General features: G+C 47.0%; 1 protein-coding gene across 2 annotated transcripts in view; it reads right to left on the bottom strand.

Moving 5' to 3' along the window:
- LOC137425711 (SWI/SNF-related matrix-associated actin-dependent regulator of chromatin subfamily A member 5) overlaps nucleotides 1-23,921 on the bottom strand; it is a 186,496-nt gene that overhangs the window by 116,347 nt on the left and 46,228 nt on the right. For both annotated transcript variants that reach the window (XM_068114419.2, XM_068114420.2), the window contains exons 6-7: nucleotides 15,900-16,079; nucleotides 15,539-15,694 (exon numbers count right to left, since the gene is read on the bottom strand). In XM_068114419.2, the coding sequence (XP_067970520.1) occupies nucleotides 15,539-15,694; nucleotides 15,900-16,079 (336 nt within the window). The remainder of the gene's footprint in view (nucleotides 1-15,538; nucleotides 15,695-15,899; nucleotides 16,080-23,921) is intronic.

The raw sequence follows: 23,921 nt of genomic DNA, 5'->3' as shown, positions 1-23,921 counted from the left end.
TTATCGGATTATCCTCCCCCATCCAAAACCTTGATCTTTTCTACCCCCGCTAATTTCGGTCCCCTTGTGTTTTATACCTCTCCCCCCCCCCCCTCCCCTTCCCACGCCTCCTGCCCCCAAGCCCTCTCCCTCCCACACTTCTCCCTGCTCTCAAATGTTGTGGTTGTGTGCTTCCCCTTCTCTCCCCATCTTGTCTTCCGCTCCCTCTTTTTGTATATTTTGTTTGGTTGATTTGTTTGTGAAATAAATGTTAGCTCTTTCACGAGCCTCGATTCAGTATACAAAAAAAAAAAAAAAGAAAAAAAAAAGAAAAAGTCTTTCATACCTGTAAAAAAAATCGTGTTAATTCGTGTCGTGTCTTTTGAGGCCTTGTACCGTGTCCTACCTTGAGGCTTCGTTTTTCTCTCAGCGGTCCGTCGATTGTGCTCCAATAACTTTCGTTGTCTGTTTTTCCCAGTCTTTTCACCCATAGCCTACGTCCTTGTTTAAAATCTCAACTAAAAAAACAACAAAAAAACCAAAAAAAAACATTTCCTTCTCTGTTCTTATTCATTGTTCTTACTTGTTTATTCGTTGTTCTTATTCGTTCGTTCGTTCTTCGACAACGTGTTTCACCCCTATTTCCCCAGATAGTTCTCACTTTAGAGGCCATTTTTCCCCACAAGCGGGGGTTGGCCTTTTTCGGGCACCGTGGTTGTTGTTGTTTTTTGGTCCCCTTTTTGAAGCAATGTTTTACGGCCGGATGCCCTTCCTGCCGCCAACCCTTTTTGTCGCCTTTTACGACAAACAGGGAATTACCAGTGAACTGGTACTCAATTTGCCGACCTCGGAAGGATGACAGGCTGAGTCAACCCCCCTGGCATTAATTCAGCGATCGACCGGGATTCAAACCCAGGATCCTAGGATCCTAAGCTGGCACCCTAGCCCGCTAAGCCAACGCCAGGCTAAGCCAGGCGAAGCTAACGCCAGGCTAAGCCAACGCCAGGCTAAGCCAACGCCAGGCTAAGCCAACGCCAGGCTAAGCCAAACGCCAGGCTAAGCCAACGCCAGGAGGCTCACTGTTAAACTTTAAAATGTTTAAACTTTCCCCTGAAGTACTGTATTCTGTCGTATATTATAACACGTTGTTTTCTTCTTCTTTAAAAGGATGCTTTCGACTTGCTCACCAAATCCATTCATTCAAAAAACAAAATTCCATTTCTTACAGTGCCTCTTTCATACATTCCCTAAACTCACCTGCACTCCACCCCCCCCCCCCCCCCCAGCGTCTTAAACTTATTTTTGACTCGAAGGTCACACAATCCTCATTTTGCAATAAATGTTCGTTTCCCATTAATCGTACACTTTCCAAAATCCAATTTCACCCCTCCCTCCAAATCTTCCGCATCACCCCTCCCCTCCAAATCTTCCCCATCACCCTCCCCTCCAAATCTTCCCCATCACCCCTCCCCTCCAAATCTTCCCCATCACCCATCCCTTTCAAATCTCCCCCCTTGCCCCTTCCCTCCTAAACTCCCTCCACACCCTTCCCCTCCTAGACTTCCCCTTGCCCCTCCCTCTTAGACTTCCCCCCTCACTCCTCCCCTCCAAATCTTCCCCATCACCCATCCCTTTCAAATCCCTCCCCTTGTCCCTTCCCTCCTAAACTCCCCCCTAACGCCTCCCCTCATAAACTCCCCCCTCGCCCCTCCCCTTCAAATCTCCCCACCCTCATTTCTTCTCCATTTCCCCCCTCTTACCCCTCTTCCTCAAAGCGTCCTCCTCGCTTCTTCCCCCTTCCAACTCTCACCTCCATCTCCCCCAACCTTCTGCCGCGCTCTTCCCCCTCCTCAAATAACACCTCACTGTGCCTGACCCAATCACCATCAAACCTTTTGTCGGCCCCATCCGTCCCTTTCTCCGAGCTATTCTGAAATCACTGACACACCTTCAACAGCTCTCCCTACCTCTTCCTCCTCTTCCACATCTTACCCTACCCCTCCCCCCCCCCCCCCCGTTCTGTATCCGATGCTCCCCCTTCCTCTTCATTAACGGTATGGACCTCAACATCCGGGGCCTTCGTTCAAACTTAACTGATCTCTCTATACAGGTTGCTTCTGACAAACCAAGCGTGATTTTTTTTTTTTTTGGTATACATAATCGAGGCTCGTGAAAGAGCTAACATTTATCACACAAACAAATCAAACAGACAAAGAACCAAAGTATATAAAAAGGGGAGCGGTAGACAAGATGGGGAGAGAGGGAAAGCACATAAACACAACATTTGTGAGGGACACCGGGAATGTGTGGGAGGGAGGGGCTTGGGGGGAGGCGGCGTGGGAAGGGGGGGGGGGGGGTGGGAGAAGTATAAACACAAGGACACCAAGGACTTCCAGGAAATAAGTTGTTATTTCAAAAAAGAGGACTTGGGGTGAAATTAGCAGGGGTAGAGAAGATCAAGGTTTTGGGTGGGGAAAAATAAGAGATGGTGGTGAACAGCTGTTTTAAAGACCTGGAGGGAGGAGTGGGATTGAAGGGAGTGGGGGAGTTTGTTCCAGAGGCAGGAGAAAAGAGGAATGAAAGAGTGAAGGTGAGAAGAGAGTCTTGATTTTGGCAGTTTAACCATAAGAGGGTTGCAGGCAGATCTTGTGCGACCTTTAGGAATATTTGGGGGACAGAGCCCAGAGAGAGCTGGAGGAACAAGGCCGGAGAGGAGTCGGTAGAAGACAGAAAGACCACCAACCTGCCTGCGGTGAGTAAGTGAAAGGCCCAAGGCCACCCCTGAAACTACCTCCACGTGTTCCTTCTCTGTAGCTTCCTCGACGCCCATGGCCTGCCTTCTCTACTGTTATGGTCCGACCATCCAAATCCTGGCCATTCAAATCCTTTTCTGCATCTTTGGCGTCCTTTGTGTTTTCAAACGTGACAAAGCCAAACCCCCTCGACTTTTGCGTCTCCCTGTCTTTTATCAGCAGCACTTCCAAGAGTGGTACATCTTCACTTGTGTCAAAGTTCAGTCCACCTACAAAGAGCTTGCCAACATTGCCTCCATCCCTGACTTGTGTGTGCTGACACTTCGTTTCAGGGTACTCGACAAGAAGTGACTGTGCAAAGCGTGACGTGAGTACCTTCTCCTTCTCTTCAGAGCGCTGACTACCCTCAGCACGAGTCGCGGCACAGGATGGAAAGATACCCGGAATCTCCTGCTATAACTGTGCGGTGTTATTTTCCATACTAGGCTTTTCAACAAACATCGGATTACCAGAAACTCGACCACCGGCCAAATCATTCCCGATAATAAAAGAGAATCGCTCTACAGGAAGAGTGGCTTGTAAACCTACGGTGACCGGTCCTGACACCAAATCAGACTTCAAATGGATGACATGAAGTGGAGCTTTAACATAGCCACCAACCCCCTGTAAAAGCACACTAACACCAGTTGCCGTCTTCTCTGACAATGGCAAAATGCCCTCAAGCATCAAAGATTGATGTGCTCCTGTGTCCCTCTATACCCTAACAGGTCTCTGGTTCGTTAAGTCTCCATCCAGTGACACAAACCCCTCTGAAATAAAAGGTTTGTAACCCTCTTGAACAAGGTCGTTCTGTGATGCCATAACTTTGGCATGGGAATCTTCACAAGGCACTGTCCTCCAAGGCCGATTTCTCGCATTGGCCAATGCATTCAGAGTTGTACTAGTCTGACTCTGCTCCTGATTTTTCCTTTTCAAGGCATAACATTGGGACATCAAATGCCCAGGTTTCTTGCAAAAAGCGCTAGTAGGCCCGGAGGAAAAACTCGTGGTCTACCTCAGGCCCCCCGGAAGATAAGTCTGTCTTGGAACTGTCGTCTTCTGATCCCCTAAAGTCACGGTATCAGATTTGTCCTCATAGTCATCTCTAGGCCGCCTCCATGAATATTTGTTCTCCGCACCGGATTTACCATAACTCCCCTGGCTAACTCTAGGCGGGAAGTTAGGTTTGTGGAACCCCATCCTGTGTGTCAAGGCATAGTCATCTGCCACGGTTGCTGCCTCATACAACTCTGGTACTTTCTTTTCATCCAGATGTACTTTAATGTCCGCGTGGACACACTGTTTGAATTCCTCCACCAAGATCAATTGTCGCAACAGTTTGAAGTATTTCCCAATCCCCTTCGAATCACACCACCGATCAAACATGGTTTCCTTCATTCTGGCAAACTCCACATGGGTCTCACTCTCCCTCTTCCTGGCATTCCGGAATTTTTGCCGGTAAGCTTCAGGGACCAATTCATAGGCTTTGAGAATGGTTTTCTTCACTATCTCATAATCTGCACATTGGTCAATCGGTAAAGCCGAATAGATATCTTGAGCTTTACCCACCAAAACACTTTGCACTAACATAGTCCAGGACCCCACAGGCCATTTTAGCATTTGAGCCACTTTCTCAAAGTGTAAAAAAAACTTGGCGACCTCCTTTTCATTGAAGGGTGGAACCAGCCTCACATGCCTACCAACATCTCAAGTGTTCTGACTAGTTGTCGAACTAGCCGGCATGGATACGACTTCTCTCCGTTCTCCCATTAATTCCAGCTCCTTGAGTTTAAGCTCCTTCTGATACTCCATGTCACGTTCCTTTAACTCCCTTTCGGCTCTCCTTTCCTCTGCTCTTCTTTCTTCTTCAGCTCTCCTTTCCTCTGCTCTTCTCTCCTCGAGTTCTCATTCCTGTTCTACTCTTCTTTCCTCGAGTTCCCTTTCAGCTCTCCTCTCCTCTGCTCTTCTTTCCTCGGCTTTCCATTCCAACTCTTTTAACCCTTCCTGGCTCTGCAGTTGCATCTCCATTTTCCGGAGCTCCCCATTTTCTTTTTCTTCAGGTAACCAATCCAAGGCTACCTCTGTCCATGTTCCTTGTCCCACCGGAGATTCTACCACCAATGTCTGCATCTCTGCTTTCTTCATATGAGCTCGGACCTCCAAGTTAAAATGTTTGGCCAATATCAAGAGTTCCGATCTTTTTAACGCTTGGAACTGTGCCTCATTAGGGGACGCCGCAAACCTTTCTGCGTCAAACACCATGGTGACTATTAGTTAACACCTGTTAACCTTCACACAAAAATTTCCCCAATTATTTTTTTTTGAAAAATTTGGGAATGTCAGAAAAATTCGAAATTTGGGAATTCTATCCCGGCCGGGCCCCCAATGTCTGTTCCGTGCTCCTCCCCAACCCCCTGGTCACGGTGTACCTCTGAGCCCCGAGAGGAGTCACGGCAGAAAAATGTGTTATTCTGTATGTCAACGATCAATGGTGAAGCCACACCAATTGTTACCAACAAACAAATATTGTATTAAGATCACACAAGAATAGCAGTACAACAATAATGGTAGTCAAAAGTACAATCAACATATCCTATGATGGTACCATCAGTTTCGTAATATATAACTCACTGTGCTCCAAGTGAGTGAAACAAGAACATTCCCAATGTCTCTTTCCCGGCTTCAAACCAAAGTTGATTCCGGTTTCAAGCCAAAGTCGATCCGCTCCAGCGATCGTCAGAACGATGTCTAATCGAGACCAGAATCCCGTTCGGATAACAGTCACAGTCATGTGGCCAAAGCTGCACAAAGGCGCCCTCCAGGCGACTGGGAAATCCAAAGGCGCCCTCCAGGCGACTGGGAAATCACACCCTCGGGTATGGACGTTTCATGGCTCACAGTCGGCGAACCGCAAATTAACCTTGAAAATCCACGTTGCACACACACACACACCAGATAAACGTCTGAATGCGGTGAAAACGGCTGAAGCGAAGCAAAGACCTTGCGCGATGCGCAAAGCGCGCGAGTCAAAATGGCCGACGGCCCGTTCTCGAGGCGTAACGGCCCGACGATGATTCTCCTCGGAATCCACCGCCAAAAACCTGACACGCAGGTTGATCTGTCACAGCGATAACAACTCTGTCGCAAGAATCCCTTTCCCGGAAAACCCGAAGTTCGCGAGTGACCTCCATTCGTCAACGTTTGCTCCAGAACTCGAAGCAGCTCGGCTTTCTTGTCGAACTCACTCGCTCCGCCTTCTTTTTCTCCTCCTCCTCTTCTTCGTCGTTTGGTTCCGGTTTCATTTAAAACATTAACTTTTTACCTTTTGAAAATAGCAATATCTATTTCCCTTAAACGACAACAATAATAGTACATGGAATCAAAAATGTTTGCAGTGGATGAAAACCACAACAACGGAAGTGATGAGTCCGTAACAATATATATATATACATATATATATAAATACAGACTTGGCATTTAATATGGAATATTTTTTTTTCTCGACTTGGGTTTACTTTCTTAACTCAGTATATCAATCTGGTGAGTTTCTTTTACACTTTGGTGATTTATTTGTTAAAAGAACCATGTCACTGATTGTCTTTCGCAGCAAGAAGTCAACAACAGGATTATATCACAGGTGGCGTGGCAAAATGTACGAACAGGTGCATTTGATGATTGGCTGCACAGTCGGGTATACAAGGGTTGTTGCGTTCTGTATTAGTGGAAAACAACTGCTGCACGTCTCCAAAAGTTATTGCCGCTTCCTCTGGAGATGGTCCGTCAACTCGACAATGCTGTTTGTCATGGAGTGGTGGCTTTACGAAATTACGGCATGAAACAGCGTGCTATTGCTCGCCAGTATGGCATCACTCAAGGTCAGGTGTCAAAGATCCTGAAACGAAATTCTCAGAGGGGTGTCCCTACTCCAATACCGAGGCCAGGACGTCCCCGCAGAACCACAAGGAGGGATGATCGCCAGCTGCACCGGGTAGTCCGCAATGGCCGTACCAAGTTAGCTAATCGGCTTAAGGCTGAGTGGCAGCAACTGACAAATGTGCCTGTATCCAGAAGGCTAGTCAACCAACGACTGGTTCAAGCAGGCTATCGTGCCAGGCATCCCCTGAGAAAGCCACGCCTGACCAGACAACACCGCCAGCGCCGATTGCAGTGGGCAAGAGAGCACCATCAATGGCAGCCAGGACACTGGAATCACGTGAACTTCAGTGACGAGTCTAGATTTCTGGTCTATCGTCAAGATGGCAGCGTCCGAGTACGCAGACAAGTGCATGAAGCCTACAACGAAGATTGTATAGTGCCAAGAGTCCAAGCTGGAGGTGGTGGGGTGACCGTTTGGGCTGCTTTTCATGCAGAGGGCAAAACTGACCTGGTTGTTCTGAATGGAAACCTGAACCAGTTCAAGTACAGGGCCATTCTGGAAGAAACATTGCTTCCATTTGCTCGTGCAGCCTTTCGAGGAAACTTTGTCTTCCAAGATGACAATGCACGGCCTCATCGTGCTCGCATGATCCAACACTTTCTTGCTGACCGTGGTGTAGAGCATATGGAGTGGCCTGCCATGTCCCCGGATATGAATCCGATAGAGAACTTGTGGGCAGAATTAACGCGTCAAATCGACCACTTGGACCAGCAGCCGACCTCTGTGCGTGAATTGCAGCAGGCTATTGTCACTGCATGGCAAGCGATTCCTGTCCAAACCTTGGCAAATCTTGTGAACAGCATGCCTCAATGTGTACGTGCTCTCCTGAATGCTCGTGGGGGTTACACGAAGTACTGAACTGTAATTGTACTGTCCGTAATCCCAGTCGTAATTTAACTTTTGTTTTTGTTAAAAAAATTTTGGCTAATGTGCAAAATAAAGAGATACTTCTGGAAAACGTACAGAAGTTTAACACAGTACTGTCCATGAATTGAGTTCGATATCAGTTTACATCACTTTCAAGGATCAATTTATTTGTTTTGAAATGTCAAATGTAGTTTTTGTTTCTTTTAAAGGTCATAACATTAACAAAATCTAGAATAATTTCAACATAATTCCAATGAACTTTTGGTTCGAAGACATCTTGAAAAGTAAGTTCACCCCCACAAAAAAAAAATTCCATATTAAATGCCAAGTCCGTATATATATATATACATATACATATATATATATATATATATATATATATATATATATATATATATATATATATATATATATATACACATACATACACACACACACACACACACACACACACACACACACACACACACACACACACACACACACACACATATTGTCGTGTGGTTTGGCTCAGTTAACACCGAGCGTCACCACGGATGAATCGAGCTTTAATGGCGGCGTTTATTCAATCTAATGGCGGTTCGATACACGGGCCGGGGGATTGGGGGGAAATGCCGCGGCTTACCTTTTCGGCCCTGACGGTGTCTTCTCCCTGCAAATGATTAACTCAACCGAAACGGAATTAAAGTTGGTTGGGAAAATAATACAAGGGTCTATTTAATAAATATTGGGACAAGGAAACGCGATGATCAAAACTAAACAATATTCCTAAATCGGGATCCCGCACACCTCACTTCACATACAGAACAATGGGAGGATAAATAAAAGAAACGTTGTGTGCACATTTGTGTCGGGCTCATCTCAGTCTGTATGTCGGGTCGGTCCGTTCACTCTCCGTCCGGGGCGGCTCTGATCGGCGTGAACCACTCGGCCCCGTTTGCTGGCGCGAACACCGGCCTCCTGTACAGTCCGTCCCACACCACACAGCACATCACTTGCACGCAGGCACCAGGGCGAGGAAGACCGTCGGCACCCACCGTCTTTCCAACGTTCACCAAGCGGTACAGGTCCAACACAAAGGGACAGTCAAGGGAAGGCAAGAGGCAAAGGGAAGAGAGGAAAATGCCGGCAAGCGAGCGGTTTTACTGGCTGTCCTCTGATGGCAGTCCTCCCTTCCCCTCCAACCAGTACGTCGCTTACTTGTCGACTTTTGCGCCCTTTTACGTCACCGGCGCTTGCCCTTCAACCAGTGCGTAGCATGTTGGTCGTTCGTTCGCGCCTTCCACACTGATTGGCCGTGGTCTCATTGGTTGGTGGCCAATCAGTGTGTCGCTCCTTTACCTTTCTCACAATCACGGAGAAGCTCTCTGCCCTTCCTTTGACCAATCGCACGTCCTCCCCACTCTGCCAATCGGTGTGGTGTTTGTTGCTCGCCCCTCCCCTGGCCAATCACTCGTTCTCCTGGGTGTGGCTCCCAGCCTGCCTGGTCAATGTGTGAAAGCCATGGTGTACCACTGCGCGGCTGCTGCCTGCTTGTCTTTCCGGTCAGTTTTTATGGTCAGTCATTGTAAGGGGGGGATTTAATTAATGTGTGCACCAAGGGCCTATCTAAGTGTCTACAAGAGTGCGTTGCCATACGGGACAAAGGAATGATCACCAGGTCTGACACACAGGGGAATTATCTTAGTCCCTACAACTATTTAACACACGAACATCCTTGCATGATCACAGGTATACTCTTAATCCGACAAACCGGGCTAAACACAGAAATTACAGGTGAGGTTCCCTATCACGACAGGCAGACACCTACCTATGCAGATCTACCTAAATCTCGATATTCCCCGACCCCAAAATTCATAACAATATATATCTGCACTGAACCCAGTGTGTACCCCGGTTTAGAATAGGTACACCGCATCCCTGCGTGTCGTAAGAGGCGACTAAAAGGGTTGGTGTCAGGAACGGCATCCGGCCATAAAACATTGCCTCAAAAAGGGCACCATGACAATTACAATTAGGCAGCCCGAAGCCCCGTACAGCCCCCGCCTCATTATCACGCAGGGTACAGCCTGAAGTACCCTGTGGGGGTCCTCACCCCCTCTCGTCAAAAATCAAGGTGGGGAACCCGATCGAAGCAAGGGTGGAAATCACTCCATTTATGACGACAAAACGTCTGATGCCCCACGTGGAGATCGGTTTCTGAGGTTTGGGACATGGAATGTAGGGACAATGACAGGGAGATCAGGAGAAGTGGTAGAAGTATTGGTCAGAAAAAGAGTGGACACATGTTGTGTGCAGGAGACAAGATGGAATGGAAGTGGTGTGAGAATGGTGAAGGGTAGGCAGGGACAGAAATACAAGTTTGTGTGGCAAGGGTGCCCAGAAGGTGTGCATGGTGTTGGTGTCCTGTTTTCTGACGAGTTTGTAGACAGTGTGGTGAGTGTGACTAGAGTGAGTGAAAGGTTGATGATGGTGAAAATGATGATTGGAAAGCTCTTGGTGAACGTTATCTCAGGATATGCTCCGCAGGTCGGTCGGAGCGATGAAGAGAAGGACCAGTTCTAGTGTATGATAGAGAAGCTGATGGAAAACGTGAAAGATGAGGAAGTTTTCGCTCTTTCACGAGCCTCGATCTTGTATACAAAAAAAAAAAAAAAAAAAGTTGTTGTGGTAAGTCCTACCAGGTAGTAGGAGACGTAAATGGACATGTGGGAAGGAGTATAGACGGTTTTGAGGGAGTGCATGGGGGTTACGGATATGGTGTGAGGAATGGAGAAGGTGAAAAGATTTTGGAGTTTGCTGATGGAGCTGGTTTGTTCATTTGTAATACTCAGTTACAGAAAGCGGATAATAAGCTTGCTACGTACACGTCAGATGGGTCAACGACAACCGTTGACTACCTGATGGTGCGTTGGTGAGATAGGGGGAACCTCTGGGACACAAAGGTGATCCCAGGGGTGGAGGCTGTTTTACAGCACCACTTGGTTGTCCAGGACATAAGGGTGAAAGGTGCGAGGAGAGCTCGGCGGGTGAAGTACCAACCGAGAATGAAAGTGTGGAGGTGTGGAGGTTGAAAGAGGTGACAGTGAGAGACGTATTAAAAGAGAGGCTGAGTATGGCAGAGGCCGATGTGGTTGAGCTTTAAAGTGGTTAGATGTCAATGAAAGATAGTCTGTTGGGAGCCGTTGGTGAGGTATGTGGATGGATAAAAGGACCACCGAGGCACTCGGAAACATGGTGGTGGGATGATTAAGTTGGAAAGAGGATTGACGAGAAGAGGAAGAAGTTCAAAGAGTGGCAGAAGGCGAAGGGTATGGGGCCAGAAAAGGCAGAACATGAAAGTTATAAGGCAGCCAAGAAGGCTGCAAAGAAAGAGGCAGCAAAGGCGCAGGAGGCATGTAGGAAAATGTTTGGAGAACGCTTGGATTTGGAAGAGGGTCAGAGAGCGGTATTCAGGATTGCAAAGCAGATAGCAAAAGAGAGGTGCGATGTGATGGGGTGCGTTGCTTCAAGGATGAAGTGGGACAAATCGTTGTGGACCCAGATGGAATTAAAGGAAGATATGTATGGAAATGCTGTTGAATGCAGATATGAATGGGACGGCAACATAGAGAGTAACCCAGTTTTAGGACCGGCAGAGAAGATAACTCAGAAGGAAGTTGAGGAAACGATAAAAGCAATAAAGAGTAGAAAAGCAGGAGAGCCGACGGGAGTTGTGGTAGATATGTTGAGGGCAGCGGGAAGTTGGGGTGTGAAGAGAATGCCAGAGATCTGTAATCTGGTGGTGAAAGAAGGCCGCATTCCAGTGGATTGGGAACTGACTACCCTCGTCCCTCTATACAAGGGGAAAGGTGACCCTCTGGACTGTGGCTCGTATCGAGCGATAAAGTTATTTGAGCATGGAAAGAAGGTATTGGAAAGGGTGTTGGAGAGGAGGATAAGGAAGAAAGTGAAGATTGACGAAATGCAGTTTGGATTTATGCCAGGAAGAGGCACGACAGACGCGCTTTTTATTGTAAGGCAGTTGTAGGAGAAGTACATGGAGGAGAGGAAGAAGTTGTTTCTTGGGTTTGTTGATCTGGAGAAAGCATTCAATAGGGTTCCACGTGAAGTAGTGACATGGGCATTGAGGAAGTTAGGAGTGGAGGAATGGTTGAGAGTCGTGATGGCAATGTACGAGAGAGTGCGCACAGCTGTAAGGACGAAGGACGGGAACAGTGGCGAGTTTGAGGTGAAGGTGGGAGTGCATCAAGGGTCGGTACTAAGTCCACTACTATTTGCAGCTGCGATGGAGGTGCTGGCTCGGAATGTAAAGGACGGTTTACCATGGGAGTTGTTGTATGCAGATGATCTGGTGTTGATTGTGGAGAGTATCGATGGACTGCAGGAGAAGATGAACAAGTGGAAGAAATGTATGGAGGCGAAAGGTCTGAAAATGTCTGCTGCTCTTCTTCTGCTCCAATCGGCTCTTCTGATCATGTGCTTGTTAAAGTGGACATCTCTCTGACCATTTTCAGAGAGTCTCCTCAGCGTCGACGAGTCTGGCATTTCACTCAGGCCAACTGGCACGGTCTTCAAGCAGCCATCAATCATCTGGACTGGTCTCCCATCTCTACTGCCTCTGACATCAACTCATCCTGGGAATTCTTCCAAAGTAAATTGCTCTCTCTCATGCACAGATTTATCCCTTCTCGTCTTCAGTTGTCATACCCTTCCTCCCGTCCATGGTACACGGCATCTTGTGGTGAGGCTATTGCCCAGAAACAACTTGCTTTCGTCTCCTGGAAAGCAAATCCAACGGAAGGAAATCTCATTTCCTTTCACAAAGCCCGAAACAAGTGTGTGTCCACCCTCAGGAGAGCCAGGAAACAATATCTCTCCGTCCTCAGGACCGAACTCTTATCTGTCTCCCTCTTCCAAATCCTGGTGGCGTCTGGTGAAATCTGTTTCTGGTGTTTGTTCCCCCTCCATCCCCTCCCTCACCTTAAATGGCCACACGGCTGACTCCGCACGTGAAAAAGCTGAATGCCTCAACTCTGTGTTTGCCTCTAAATCTTGTGTCCCAAACCCATCCCTCTCTGTACCCACCGTACCCAGTCGTACCCAGCTGCTCCTGGACTCTGTGTCCTTTCCTCCTGACATGGTGGAAAAGTTTCTGTCAACCCTCGACTCTGATTCTGCAACTGGACCTGACGGCATCAGCCCACGGGTTCTAAAATCATGTTCTTCCGCTCTTTCACTCCCCCTCTCTGTTCTCTTCACCCTCTCTTTTGCTCAAGGTCATCTTCCATCTGCTTGGAAATCTGCCAACATCACCGCTTTGCACAAAAAAGGTGCAAAAACAGATCCCAGCAACTACAGACCAATCAGCCTTCTCCCAATTATCAGCAAAGTCATGGAATCCATCATTGCTTCAGATATGAAATCTTTCCTCTTCTCCAATGGCTTGATCTCTGATCATCAATTTGGTTTCAGACCTGGACACTCCACTCTGGACATGCTGCTTCTGCTTTCTCAACAATGGATGGAGGTCCTCAATGCCAAACAGGAAATTAGAGCAGTCTCCCTTGACATATCATGTGCCTTCGATACGGTCTGGCACCCTGCTCTGCTCACCAAACTCTCCTCTTTTGGTATCCATGGAAATCTCCACGCATGGCAGGCGGACTTCCTCTCTAGTCGTAGTCAACGTGTGGCCCTGAATGGGTTTCTCTCATCTCCTCTTCCTGTTCAGGCTGGAGTTCCCCAAGGCAGTGTTCTGGGCCCTGTGCTTTTTCTGGTCTTCATCAATGATCTCTCTGACTCTCTTGAAAATCCTCTCTATCTCTTTGCTGCCGACTCTACTCTCTGTCGCTCCATTCTTCATCCCTCAGATCGGCAGTCTGCAGCCTCCTCACTCTCTGCAGACCTTGACAAAATCACAAACTGGGCAAACAAGTGGAACATGTCTTTCAATCCTGACAAATCTCACACTCTTACGATGTCTCTCCGAAAAGACCGACTGGACAACCCTCCCATCCACTTTCTGAATAATCCTCTCCAAGAACTTCTGTCACTCAAGCTTTTGGGTCTCACTATCTGCCATGATCTTTCCTGGAAAAACCACATTTCAAATCTGGCCTCCAAAGCCAGTCGCCGACTGGGCATCCTCCGTCGTGCGAAGTCCTTCCTTGGCACACCTGAGCTCCTCACCACATACAAGGCTTTCATCCGCAGCTCAATGGAATACTGCTCTCCCCTCTGGGCTGGTGCTCCTGCCTCACACCTAGCTCGCCTTCACGCTGTTGAAACCAAAGCATTCAGAATCATTGGAATCTCCCGCGATGAAGCTAACTCCAAGGGCCTCTCACTCACTCACCGCAGGCAGGTTGGTGGTCTTTCCGTCTTCTACCGACTCCTCTCTGGCCTTGCCCCCCCCCAGCTCTCTCTGGGCTCTGTCCCGCAAATATTCCTACAGGTCGCACAAGATCTGCCTGCAACCCTCTTTTGGTTAAACTGCCAAAATCAAGACTCTCTGCTCACCTTCACTCCTTCATTCCTCTTTTCTCCCGCCTCTGGAACTAACTCCCTCACTCTCTTCAATCCCACTCCACCCTCCAAGTCTTTAAAACAGCTGTTCACCACCATCTCTTATCTTCCCCCATCCAAAACCTTGATCTTTTCTACCCCCGCTAATTTCACCCCAATTCCACTTTTTGAAATACCAACTTTTGTCCTGGAAGTCCTTGGTGTCCTTGTGCTTTATACTTCTCCCTCCCCCCCCCCCCCTTCCCACGCCTCCTCCCCCCGGGCCCTCTCCCTTCCACACATCTCCCTGCTCTCGGATGTTGTGTGTGTGTGCTTCCCCTTTTCTCCCCATCTTGTCTTCCGCTCCCTCTTTTTGTGTAGTTTGTTTGTCTGGTCGATTTGTTTGTGAAGTTAATGTTAGCTCTTTCACGAGCCTCGATTCAGTATACAAAAAAAAAAAAAGAAAAAAAAAAAAAAAAAAGGTGAATATCGGAAAGACGAAGGTGATGGCAAGTGGTAAAACATGTGGTGAGGTGGAAAGAACTGGGAAGTGGCCGTGTCCTGTGTGCAGGAAGTGTGTCGGAGTGAACTCCATTCAATGTACAATGTGCGCTGAGTGGGTTCATCAAAAATGTGTCGTGGTCTGAGAGGGTCATTAACCAGTGTGGCAGCTACATTCAAGTGTAAGGTGTGCACAGAGGGAGCTGCAGATGGAGGAAATGTTGAGTTGGATCTTGGAGACGGAGTGAAGCTGGAAGGTGTGAAAACATTTTGCTACCGAGGAGACATGCTGAATGGAGAAGGTGGATCAGACTCGGCAACAGTTGCTAGAGTGAGATGTGCATGGAAGAAGTTTCGGGAACTGAGTGGCGTGCTGACGAGGAGGGGAGTGTCGTTGAAGCTGAAGGGAAAGGTGTATGCTGCATGTGTGAGAAGTGTTATGATTTATGGGAGCGAGACATGGGTAATAAACGTCGAGCAGCAAGAAGGCTGGAAAGGCGAATGGTTCGGTGGATGTGTGGAGTATCGTTGAGAGAGAGGAAGACAAATAATGAATTGCGAAATATGATGGGAATAGAGCCTGTGATGGATGCTGTGAAGAGAAACAGGTTGAGATGATTTGGTCATGTGTTGAGGAAGGATGAAAGTGACTGGGTGAGAAGAGTGATGGAAATGAATGTCGAAGGAAGTAGAGTATGGGGAAGACCGAGAAAGACTTGGCTAAAGGTCGTGGAAGAAGAAATGCAGGCAAGGGGGTTAACAAGGGGAGATGCAGAAAATATGGCAAAATGGAGAAGATTGTCAAGGGGACCGCAAGGCTAACCCCCGCTCTAGCAGGGAAAATGGCCTTAAAATGCCTGTTATTGCTGTTGTATATATATTTGTATATCCACTGACATTGTCTTTTATAGGTAGATTTTCATATACATATATGTGAGCATCCTTGTATACCTACCTTGGATTTCTCATTCTTGATGCGATGTGCCTCATCAATAACCAGGTACCTCCAGTTGAACTTCTTGAAGACGGACTTCTCTCTGATCACCATCTCATAAGAAGTCACACAAACATCCCACTCTCCTGGGAGCATCACATCTCTGATGAAAGCTCCCTATGGGCACATAGTGATGTGGCAGATGGATGTTATCCTTGCACAATTGAAAAACAGGTCAAGAACAGTGGCTAGGTATAAAATTATGTATTGAATAGAACACAGCAGGAATACGGAAACAAAATTTGTGTTGAAAGTGGAAACATCAAAATGAAAACAAGAAAAAAATGATGTCAAAGTGTTAAGGTTGGAGGAGAACAAGCACCCGCTGGCCTTTGTCACCGATGAGGCAGACAGCACGCATTGAAGGAACCCAACGTGCAAATTCGCTCATCCAATTATGCAGCGTGGATTTTGGTACAAGTACCATGTGAGGACCTTGGTTGTTCCTATGGTGCTTCATGTAGCCCAGCAGAGCGATTGTCTGCAGAGTCTTGCCCAGGCCCTGATTAATGTACCACCATTAGCATTGTCACCATGTGCAATCCCATATTATCTTCACATGCTTATACCATCCTACAACCTCATTTACAGAAAGAGCAGGTATATCTCAATTAATGCCTTTCTTTAAAATTATATATTTTAAACAGAGATCGAGGCTCATGCAAGAGATGAATAACAGAGGAGTGACTGTGACACCGATGGAGCTGATGAAGTTGGCATATAAGTGAGGATGGAGAAACGGAAAGAACTAACACACAGGCAGCAAAATAACAAAATACACACAGAACAAGGGAATGTTGTGGGCTGATTAGACAAGGAACAAGTCAGGGTACAGTAGAAAGGTGCATTGAGTTGGTGAGGAAAGAAAATAACACGAATCGGCTGGCCAGGCCTGACATTCAACTAAGGTTATGGGAGTGCCAACGATATATGTTAGCAGCGAGTGTCCCAGGAGTGACGGAAAGAGAGTGGCAACTCCATACAACAACAACATGCATTTTAAAAGGCCATTTTCCCAACTAGAGCGGGGGTTAGCCTTGCGGTCCCCATGACAATCTTCTCCATTTTGCCCTATTTTCTGCATCTCTCCTTGTTAACCCCCTTGCCCGCATTTCTTCTTCCACCATCTTTAGCTAAGTCTTTCTCGGTCTACCCCGTCATCTACTTCCTTCTACATTCATTTCCATCACTCTTCTCAACCAGTCATTTTCATCCTTCCTCAACACATGACCAAACCATCTCAACCTGTTCCTCTTCACAGCATCAATCACAGGCTCCATTCCCATCATCTTTCGCAATTCATCATTTGTCTTCCTCTCTCTCAACGATACTCCGCACATCCGTCGAACCATTCGCATTTCCACCCTTTCCAACCTTCGTTGCTGCTCTACGTTCATTACCCATGTCTCGCTCCCATAAATCATAACACTTCTCACACATGCAGCATACACCTTTCCCTTCAGCTTCGACGACACTCCCCTCATCATCAGCATGCCAGTCAGTTCCCGAAACTTCTTCCATGCACATCTCACTCTAGCAACCGTTGCCGAGTCTGATCCACCTTCTCCATTCAGCATGTCTCCGAGGTAGCAAAATGTTTTCACACCTTCCAGCTTCACGCCGTCTCCAAGATCCAACTCAACATTTCCTCCATCTGCAGCTCCCTTTGTGCACACCTTACACTTGAATGTAGCTGCCACACTGGTTAATGACCCTCTCAGACCACTACATTTTTGATGAACCCACTCAGCGCACATTGTACATTGAATGGAGTTCACTCCGACACCCTTCCTACACACAGCACAGGGCCACTTCCCAGTTCTTTCTACCTCACCACATGCTTTACCACTTGCCATCACCTTCGTCTTTCCGATATTCACGTTCAGACCTTTTGTCTCCATACATTCCTTCCACTTGTTCATCTTTTCCTTCAGTCCATCCATACTTTCCGCAATCAACACCAGATCAAAGTGGCAACTCCATGTGAGGGAAAATTGCATGTTTGGTCAGGGTTGCACAGATAGCTCAGATGGAAGAGCACTGGTAAGGTGCAGAGGAATTGGATTCGATTCCTGGTCTGGGCATGTAATTTTCCCACATATATCAATTAATTATTTAAAATCCTGTTCATATTGTTGCGGATATGGGATTTGCATCCATCCATATCCGCTTGTAAATATTCCCCTATTTCCTCAATACTTCCCAACTATCCCCAATCCCCCATTCCCTAGTCCCATTTTCTGTAAACAACACTCTGTAGACCCGACCTCCCCCTATTTCCCCCATTAAATGTCATGCCCAGGTTCACCGCATCTCATGTAAGACAACTATAGGACATCTTGCTAGTTATTCTTAGTCTATGTCAGTTAAGGACTCGTTTCCATTAATTCTGACCCTTCGTTGCACCAGAATGTGATTGTATGGCACCGTTAGGAAGTTTAGGACCTCCCAATACCTCCCCGCAGCTCTTCCTCACAGTTCAACAACAACAACAACAACAACAACAACAACGAGCGCAGGAAGTGCGCGTCCTCACTCCGGCTTGGTTGGTAGGGGGTGTTGGGAGGGCACCAGGCCTTCCCAACGAGCCGCCATCAAACATGTGCTCGACGGGGTTACCAAATAGGGGCTCCCTGTCAGCTCCTCGTCAAGGGCGGAGCCCGGTAACCCCCGCACCCAATGGAAGCGGCGGACCGGCCCCAGTGGGGCGGAACCAACCAGCCGAGGGCGTGTCACTCCCGGCTGAGCATGCGCAGTGAGGGGGAGGTGACGTAAGATGCGCGCTGAGCTTGAAGCAAGAAAGACGTCCCCTCCGAGCGCTGTGAGACCTCCCCGCATCTTCTGGACCGTGCTTTATCCTGTCCCCGAGCCAAGGTGCACCTTGAGCTATCGACTACCTGTCCCTTCCTGCCATCAATCCCTGTGTAAGTCTGCCTTGTTCCGTTTGTCTGTGGTCTGTCTGGGATAAGATAAGACGGTAATTAAGTGCCCACCTCTTCTGTGTCTTTACCTCACTGCCTTGTAATCTACCCCTTTTCTCCACCATTGTAATTATACCCTCCTCCGGAGGTCTTGAGAACTGTACCCCTTGCGTCGTTTCCTCTTTCCCAGTCGTCGTGTCCTTTCTATCATTGATTTGGCATAGCGCGATTTGGCCAACGTCTGGGTGAATCGGGTGAGTTGGGGAAGAATCGGGGAAACTGTTAGGTCGCGGCAATACCACCGCTCGGTAAATAACATCTTTAACCGCGTCCGTAACAATATATATATATGTATGCAGTCACATGAAAAAGTAAGTACACCCCTTGTAAAGTTTTGACTTTTTCAACATATTTCAACATACAGCTATTTGATCTTCATTTCAACAATATTGATAGATAAAGGTGATATAATATAACAAATACCATGAAACATTTACATTTTGTAGTCCATTGTATAATTTAAATAAACATAAATGCAAATTTCGCATGTGGAAAAAGTAAGTACACCCTTTGCTTTAATAGGTGGTATTGCCCCCTTTGGCAGAAACAACCTCAAGTAGGTGTTTCTTATAACTGTCTGCCAGTCTCTGACATCGACTGGGAGAAATTTTTGCCCACGCCTCCATGCAGAATTCTTTCAGCTGTGCGATGTTTGAGGGGTTTCTTGCATGCAGAGCTCGTTTCAAATCCCCCCACAACATATCGATGGGATTTAGATCCGGGCTTTGACGTGACCATTCCAGAACCCTCCATTTCTTTCTTTTCAGCCATTCCTTGGTGGATTTACTGGTATGTTTAGGGTCATTGTCATGTTGCAAGGTCCACCTTCGGTTGAGCTTCAACTTTCCAACAGATGGCCTCACATTATCCTCAAGCACCCTCTGGTACAATGAAGAATTCATTGTGGATTCTATGATGGCGAGCTGCCCAGGCCCTGATGCAGCAAAGCTGCCCCAAACCATAATATTTCCACCACCATGCTTTACAGTTGGTATCAGGTTCTTGTGGTCAAATGCTGTCTTTGGTTTTCGCCAAACATGTCTTCTGGTAATGTGGCCATATAGCTCTACCTTTGACTCATCTGTCCAGAGCACATTGTTCCAGAAATGCTGGTCTTTGCCTAGGTGTTCATTGGCAAACTTTAGTCTTGCCCTGATGTTCTTTCTGGACAGCAAAGGTTTCCTCCTGGCACACCTCCCATGTAGATCAAATTTGTGCAGCCTCTTTCTCATGGTAGACGCGTGCACTTTGACATCAACAGTGGCAAGAGCTACCTGTAGGTCCCGTGATGACATTCTGGAGTTCTTAGAGACTCCTTTCAGCATCTTGCGGTCTGCTCTCGGGCTGAACTTGCTGGGGCAGCCTGGCCTGAACAAGTTGGCAGTTGTTTGGAATCTTCTCCACTTGTAGATGATCTTCCGGACAGTCGAATGATTGATTTCAAATTGTTTGGAGATCTTTTAAAATCCCTTCCCAAACTCGTAGGCATCAATAACCTTCTTTCTGAAAGCCTCAGAGAGCTCTTTTGATCTAGGCATGGTGACGCCGCACACTTCAACAACAACGAGCAAACCAAACTAAATGTCTGAGGTTAAAATAAGACAGGTTCCTCCAAGATCCTCTCTAACAATGTTTTAATCATTTGCTCCTGATTCTAATTTTAGGTATTTGAAGTAGTGATAAATGTAGGGGTGTACTTACTTTTTCCACATGTGAAATTTGCATTTATGTTTGTTTAAATTATACAATGGACTACAAAATGTAAATGTTTCATGATATTTGTTATATTATGTCACCTTTATCTATCAATATTGTTGAAATGAAGATCAAATAGCTGTATGTTGAAATATGTTGAAAAAGTCAAAACTTTACATGGGGTGTACTTACTTTTTCACATGACTGTATCTATATTATAATAGCCGTAGGTGATTCTGTTGGACGTCTGTCCGGGGGTGTGGCTTACTCGGTTTGCAGAGTAGCTCCACCCATTCTTGGAGAGGCTTCATGTAAACAAATATCCACCATTTTATTACCTCGAATGGCTTTGAGGCCTGTTTAGTTAGGCCCATGCTGTCTGTCTCTCTCACACAGGTTTATTTCAATTCTAATTCGATATATCATTTCATTTTTCGCAGTCGCTAACATAGTTTTAGACTCGGTTGAAAAAAAACGGGAAGAGAATCCCAAGAAAGTTTCCGTTTATAGAACGAAATGAATTCTCAAAGGCCTGTAAACTAAAGCCCATTCATTGAGAGTCACCCTCACGATTTTATCGAATTCACCATCTGATTTAATTTTTATCGATGGTTTTAGACTCGGTGTCAGAAATAATTGAGAACATTCACGCACACACGGGAAATTGCCGAGATATATTTATAAAAATCACGCCACGATGATACACGAAAATACACCGCCTAAAATAACATTCGGGGAAAATGTCGACATATATTAAAAATTCGCTTTTTCTTTTCTGTTAACATTTATTACTTTTACGTTTTATGAGAGTCGGCACAAAAACGACATGTATATCTTCGTTCTTTCTTATTTCATTCAACATTATCCGGAAGTAAAATATGTTTCAGGAAATTACCGAGAGATATTTCTTCGTTTTTATTTCATTAGTTACTAGCAGAAGTACCCAGCGTTGCCGGGCGGGGGAGGGGGGAAGTGCACGTACACTTTAAACATGTATATACATGTGGGATGTGGGATATATACATGTGGGACGTGTGTGTGTGTGTGTATGTATGTGAATATATATATATATATATATGTGTGTGTGTGTGTGTGTGTGTGTATATATGTGTGTGGGTGTACGTGTGTGGGTGCACGCGTGTATGTGTGTGTGTATATATGTATGTGTGTGTATATATGTGTGTGGGTGTATGTGTTTGTGTGTGTATATGTGTGTATGTGTGTGTATACATATATGTGTGTGTATACATATATGTGTTTGTGTGTGTGTCTGTGAATAAGAGAGAGACCGAATTGTGAGGTACAGAAATGAAAAAACGAGGTGTGTGTGTGTGTGTGTGTCTATATGTGTGTGTGTGTGTGGGTGTGGGTGTACATATGTGTGTGTGTGTGTGTGTGTGTGTGTGTGTGTGTGTGTATATGTGTGTGTGGGGGTGTACATGTGTGTGGGTGTGGGTGTACATGTGTGTGTGTGTGTGTGTGGATGTGTGTGTGTGGATGTATGTATGTATGTATGTATGTATGTATGTATGTATGTATGTATGTGTGTGTGTGTGTGTGTGTGTGTGTGTGTGTGTGTGTGTGTGTGTGTGTGTGTGTGTGTGTGTGTGTGTGTGTGTCTGTGAATAAGAGAGAGAAAATTGTGAGGAACAGAAATGAAAAAACGAGATGTGTTTGTGTGTGTATGTGTGTGTGGGTGTGCACGCACATGCATTCACATGTTATCAGAAGTAAATACATTGTGTAGATTACATCATTTGTGCATCTGATAAATTGCCAGTAACAATTTTGTGAAACTGAATGTGCAGGTGCAGCATCTAACTCAATATGTCGAAATGTCTCACACGTCCATGCCCGTGGGATTCCCACGGGTGACCCCAGGGCCGATTGGAGCGGAGAGTGAGGGCCGATTGGAGCGGAGAGTGAGAGCCGATTGGAGTGGAGAGGAGTGTGAGGGGGTATTGGAGAGGGGTGTGAGGAGGTATTGGAGGAGTGTGAGGAGGTATTGGAGAGGCGTGTGAGGAGGTGTTGGAGAGGAGTGTGAGGAGGGGTTGGAGAGGAGTGTGAGGAGGTGTTGGAGAGGAGTGTGAGGAGGTGTTGGAGAGGAGCGAGGGGTTGGAGAGTGAGGAGCGATTGGAGAGGCGAGTGAGGCGCGATTGGAGGGGAGTATGAGGAATTGAAGACGAGTGTGAGGAATTTGAGAGGAGAGGATTGTGAGGGATTGGAGAGGAGTGTGAGGGATTGGAGGAGTGTGAGGGATTGGAGAGGAGTGTGAGGGATTGGAGAGGAGTGTGAGGGATTGGAGAGGAGTGAGAGGGATTGGAGAGGAGTGTGCGGGATTGGAGAGGAGTGTGCGGGATTGGAGAAGACTGTGCGGGATTGGAGAGGAGTGTGCGGGATTGGAGAGGAGTGTGCGGGATTGGAGAGGAGTGTGCGGGATTGGAGAGGAGTGTGCAGGATTGGAGAAGATGTGTGGGATTGGAGAGGAGTGTGCAGGATTGGAGAGGAGTGTGCAGGATTGGAGAGGAGTGTGCAGGATTGGAGAGGCGTGCGAGGGATTGGAGAGGAGTGTGAGGGATTGGAGAGGAGTTTGAGGGATTGGAGAGGAGTGTGAGGGATTGGAGATGAGTGAGGGATTGGAGAGGAGTGTGAGGGATTTGAGAGGAGTGCGAGGGATTGGAGAGGAGTGTGAGGGATTGGAGAGGAGTGTGAGGGATTGGAGAGGAGTGTGAGGGATTGGAGCGGAGTGTGAGGGATTGGAGAGGTGTGAGGGATTGGAGAGGATTGTGAGGGATTGGAGAGGAGTGTGAGGAGGTGTTGGAGAGGAGCGAGGGTTGGAGAGTGAGGAGTGATGGAGAGGCAAGTGGGGAGCGATTGGAGAGGAGAGTGAGGCGCGATTGGAGGGGAGTATGAGGAATTGAAGAGGAGTGTGAGGGATTTGAGAGGAGTGTGAGGGATTGGAGAGGAGTGTGAGGGATTGGAGAGGGATATGAGGGATTGGAGAGGAGTGTGAATGGTTGGAGAGGTGTGTGAGGGGTTGGAGAGGAGTGTGAGGGGTTAGAGAGGAGTGTGAGGGGTTGGCAAGGAGTGTGACGGGTTGGCGAGGAGTGTGAGGGGTTGGCGAGGAGTGTGAGGGGTTGGCGAGGAGTGTGAGGGGTTGGAGAGGAGTGTGAGGAGGTATTGGAGAGGAGTACGAGGAGGTATTGGAGAGGAGTGTGAGGAGGTATTGGAGAGGAGTGTGAGGAGGTATTGGAGAGGAGTGTGAGGAGGTATTGGAGAGGAGTGTGAGGAGGTATTGGAGAGGAGTGTGAGGAGGAGTGGTATTGGAGAGGCGTGAGGGTGGAGAGGAGTGAGTGGTCACATATTATGTGAAATAAATAAGTTGTGTTCATTACACCATTTTAACCATTTTGTAAAATTTAATGTGCAGCATCTAAATCAAGATGTCCAAATGTCACACACCATACCCGTGGGATTCCCACGGGTGACCCCACCAGTATATATATATTGTTGCGGTTTTGAGTCTGTTAAGTGAGTTTAATAAAGGTTAAAGTCTGTCCCACATAGTTAGTCACACAAGCAACATGTAGCCTCGCGATAGTATAGTTATGTCTTAGTATTTGTAAGCTTAGTCCTTTTCCTTTGTTAGTTCTGCGTTGAGTAGGAGC

This window comes from Myxine glutinosa, chromosome 4 (genome assembly GCF_964187855.1).
Source record: "Myxine glutinosa chromosome 4, kmMyxGlut1.1, whole genome shotgun sequence".
Taxonomy (NCBI): domain Eukaryota; kingdom Metazoa; phylum Chordata; class Myxini; order Myxiniformes; family Myxinidae; genus Myxine; species Myxine glutinosa.
This window is presented reverse-complemented; position numbering and strand designations above follow the sequence as displayed.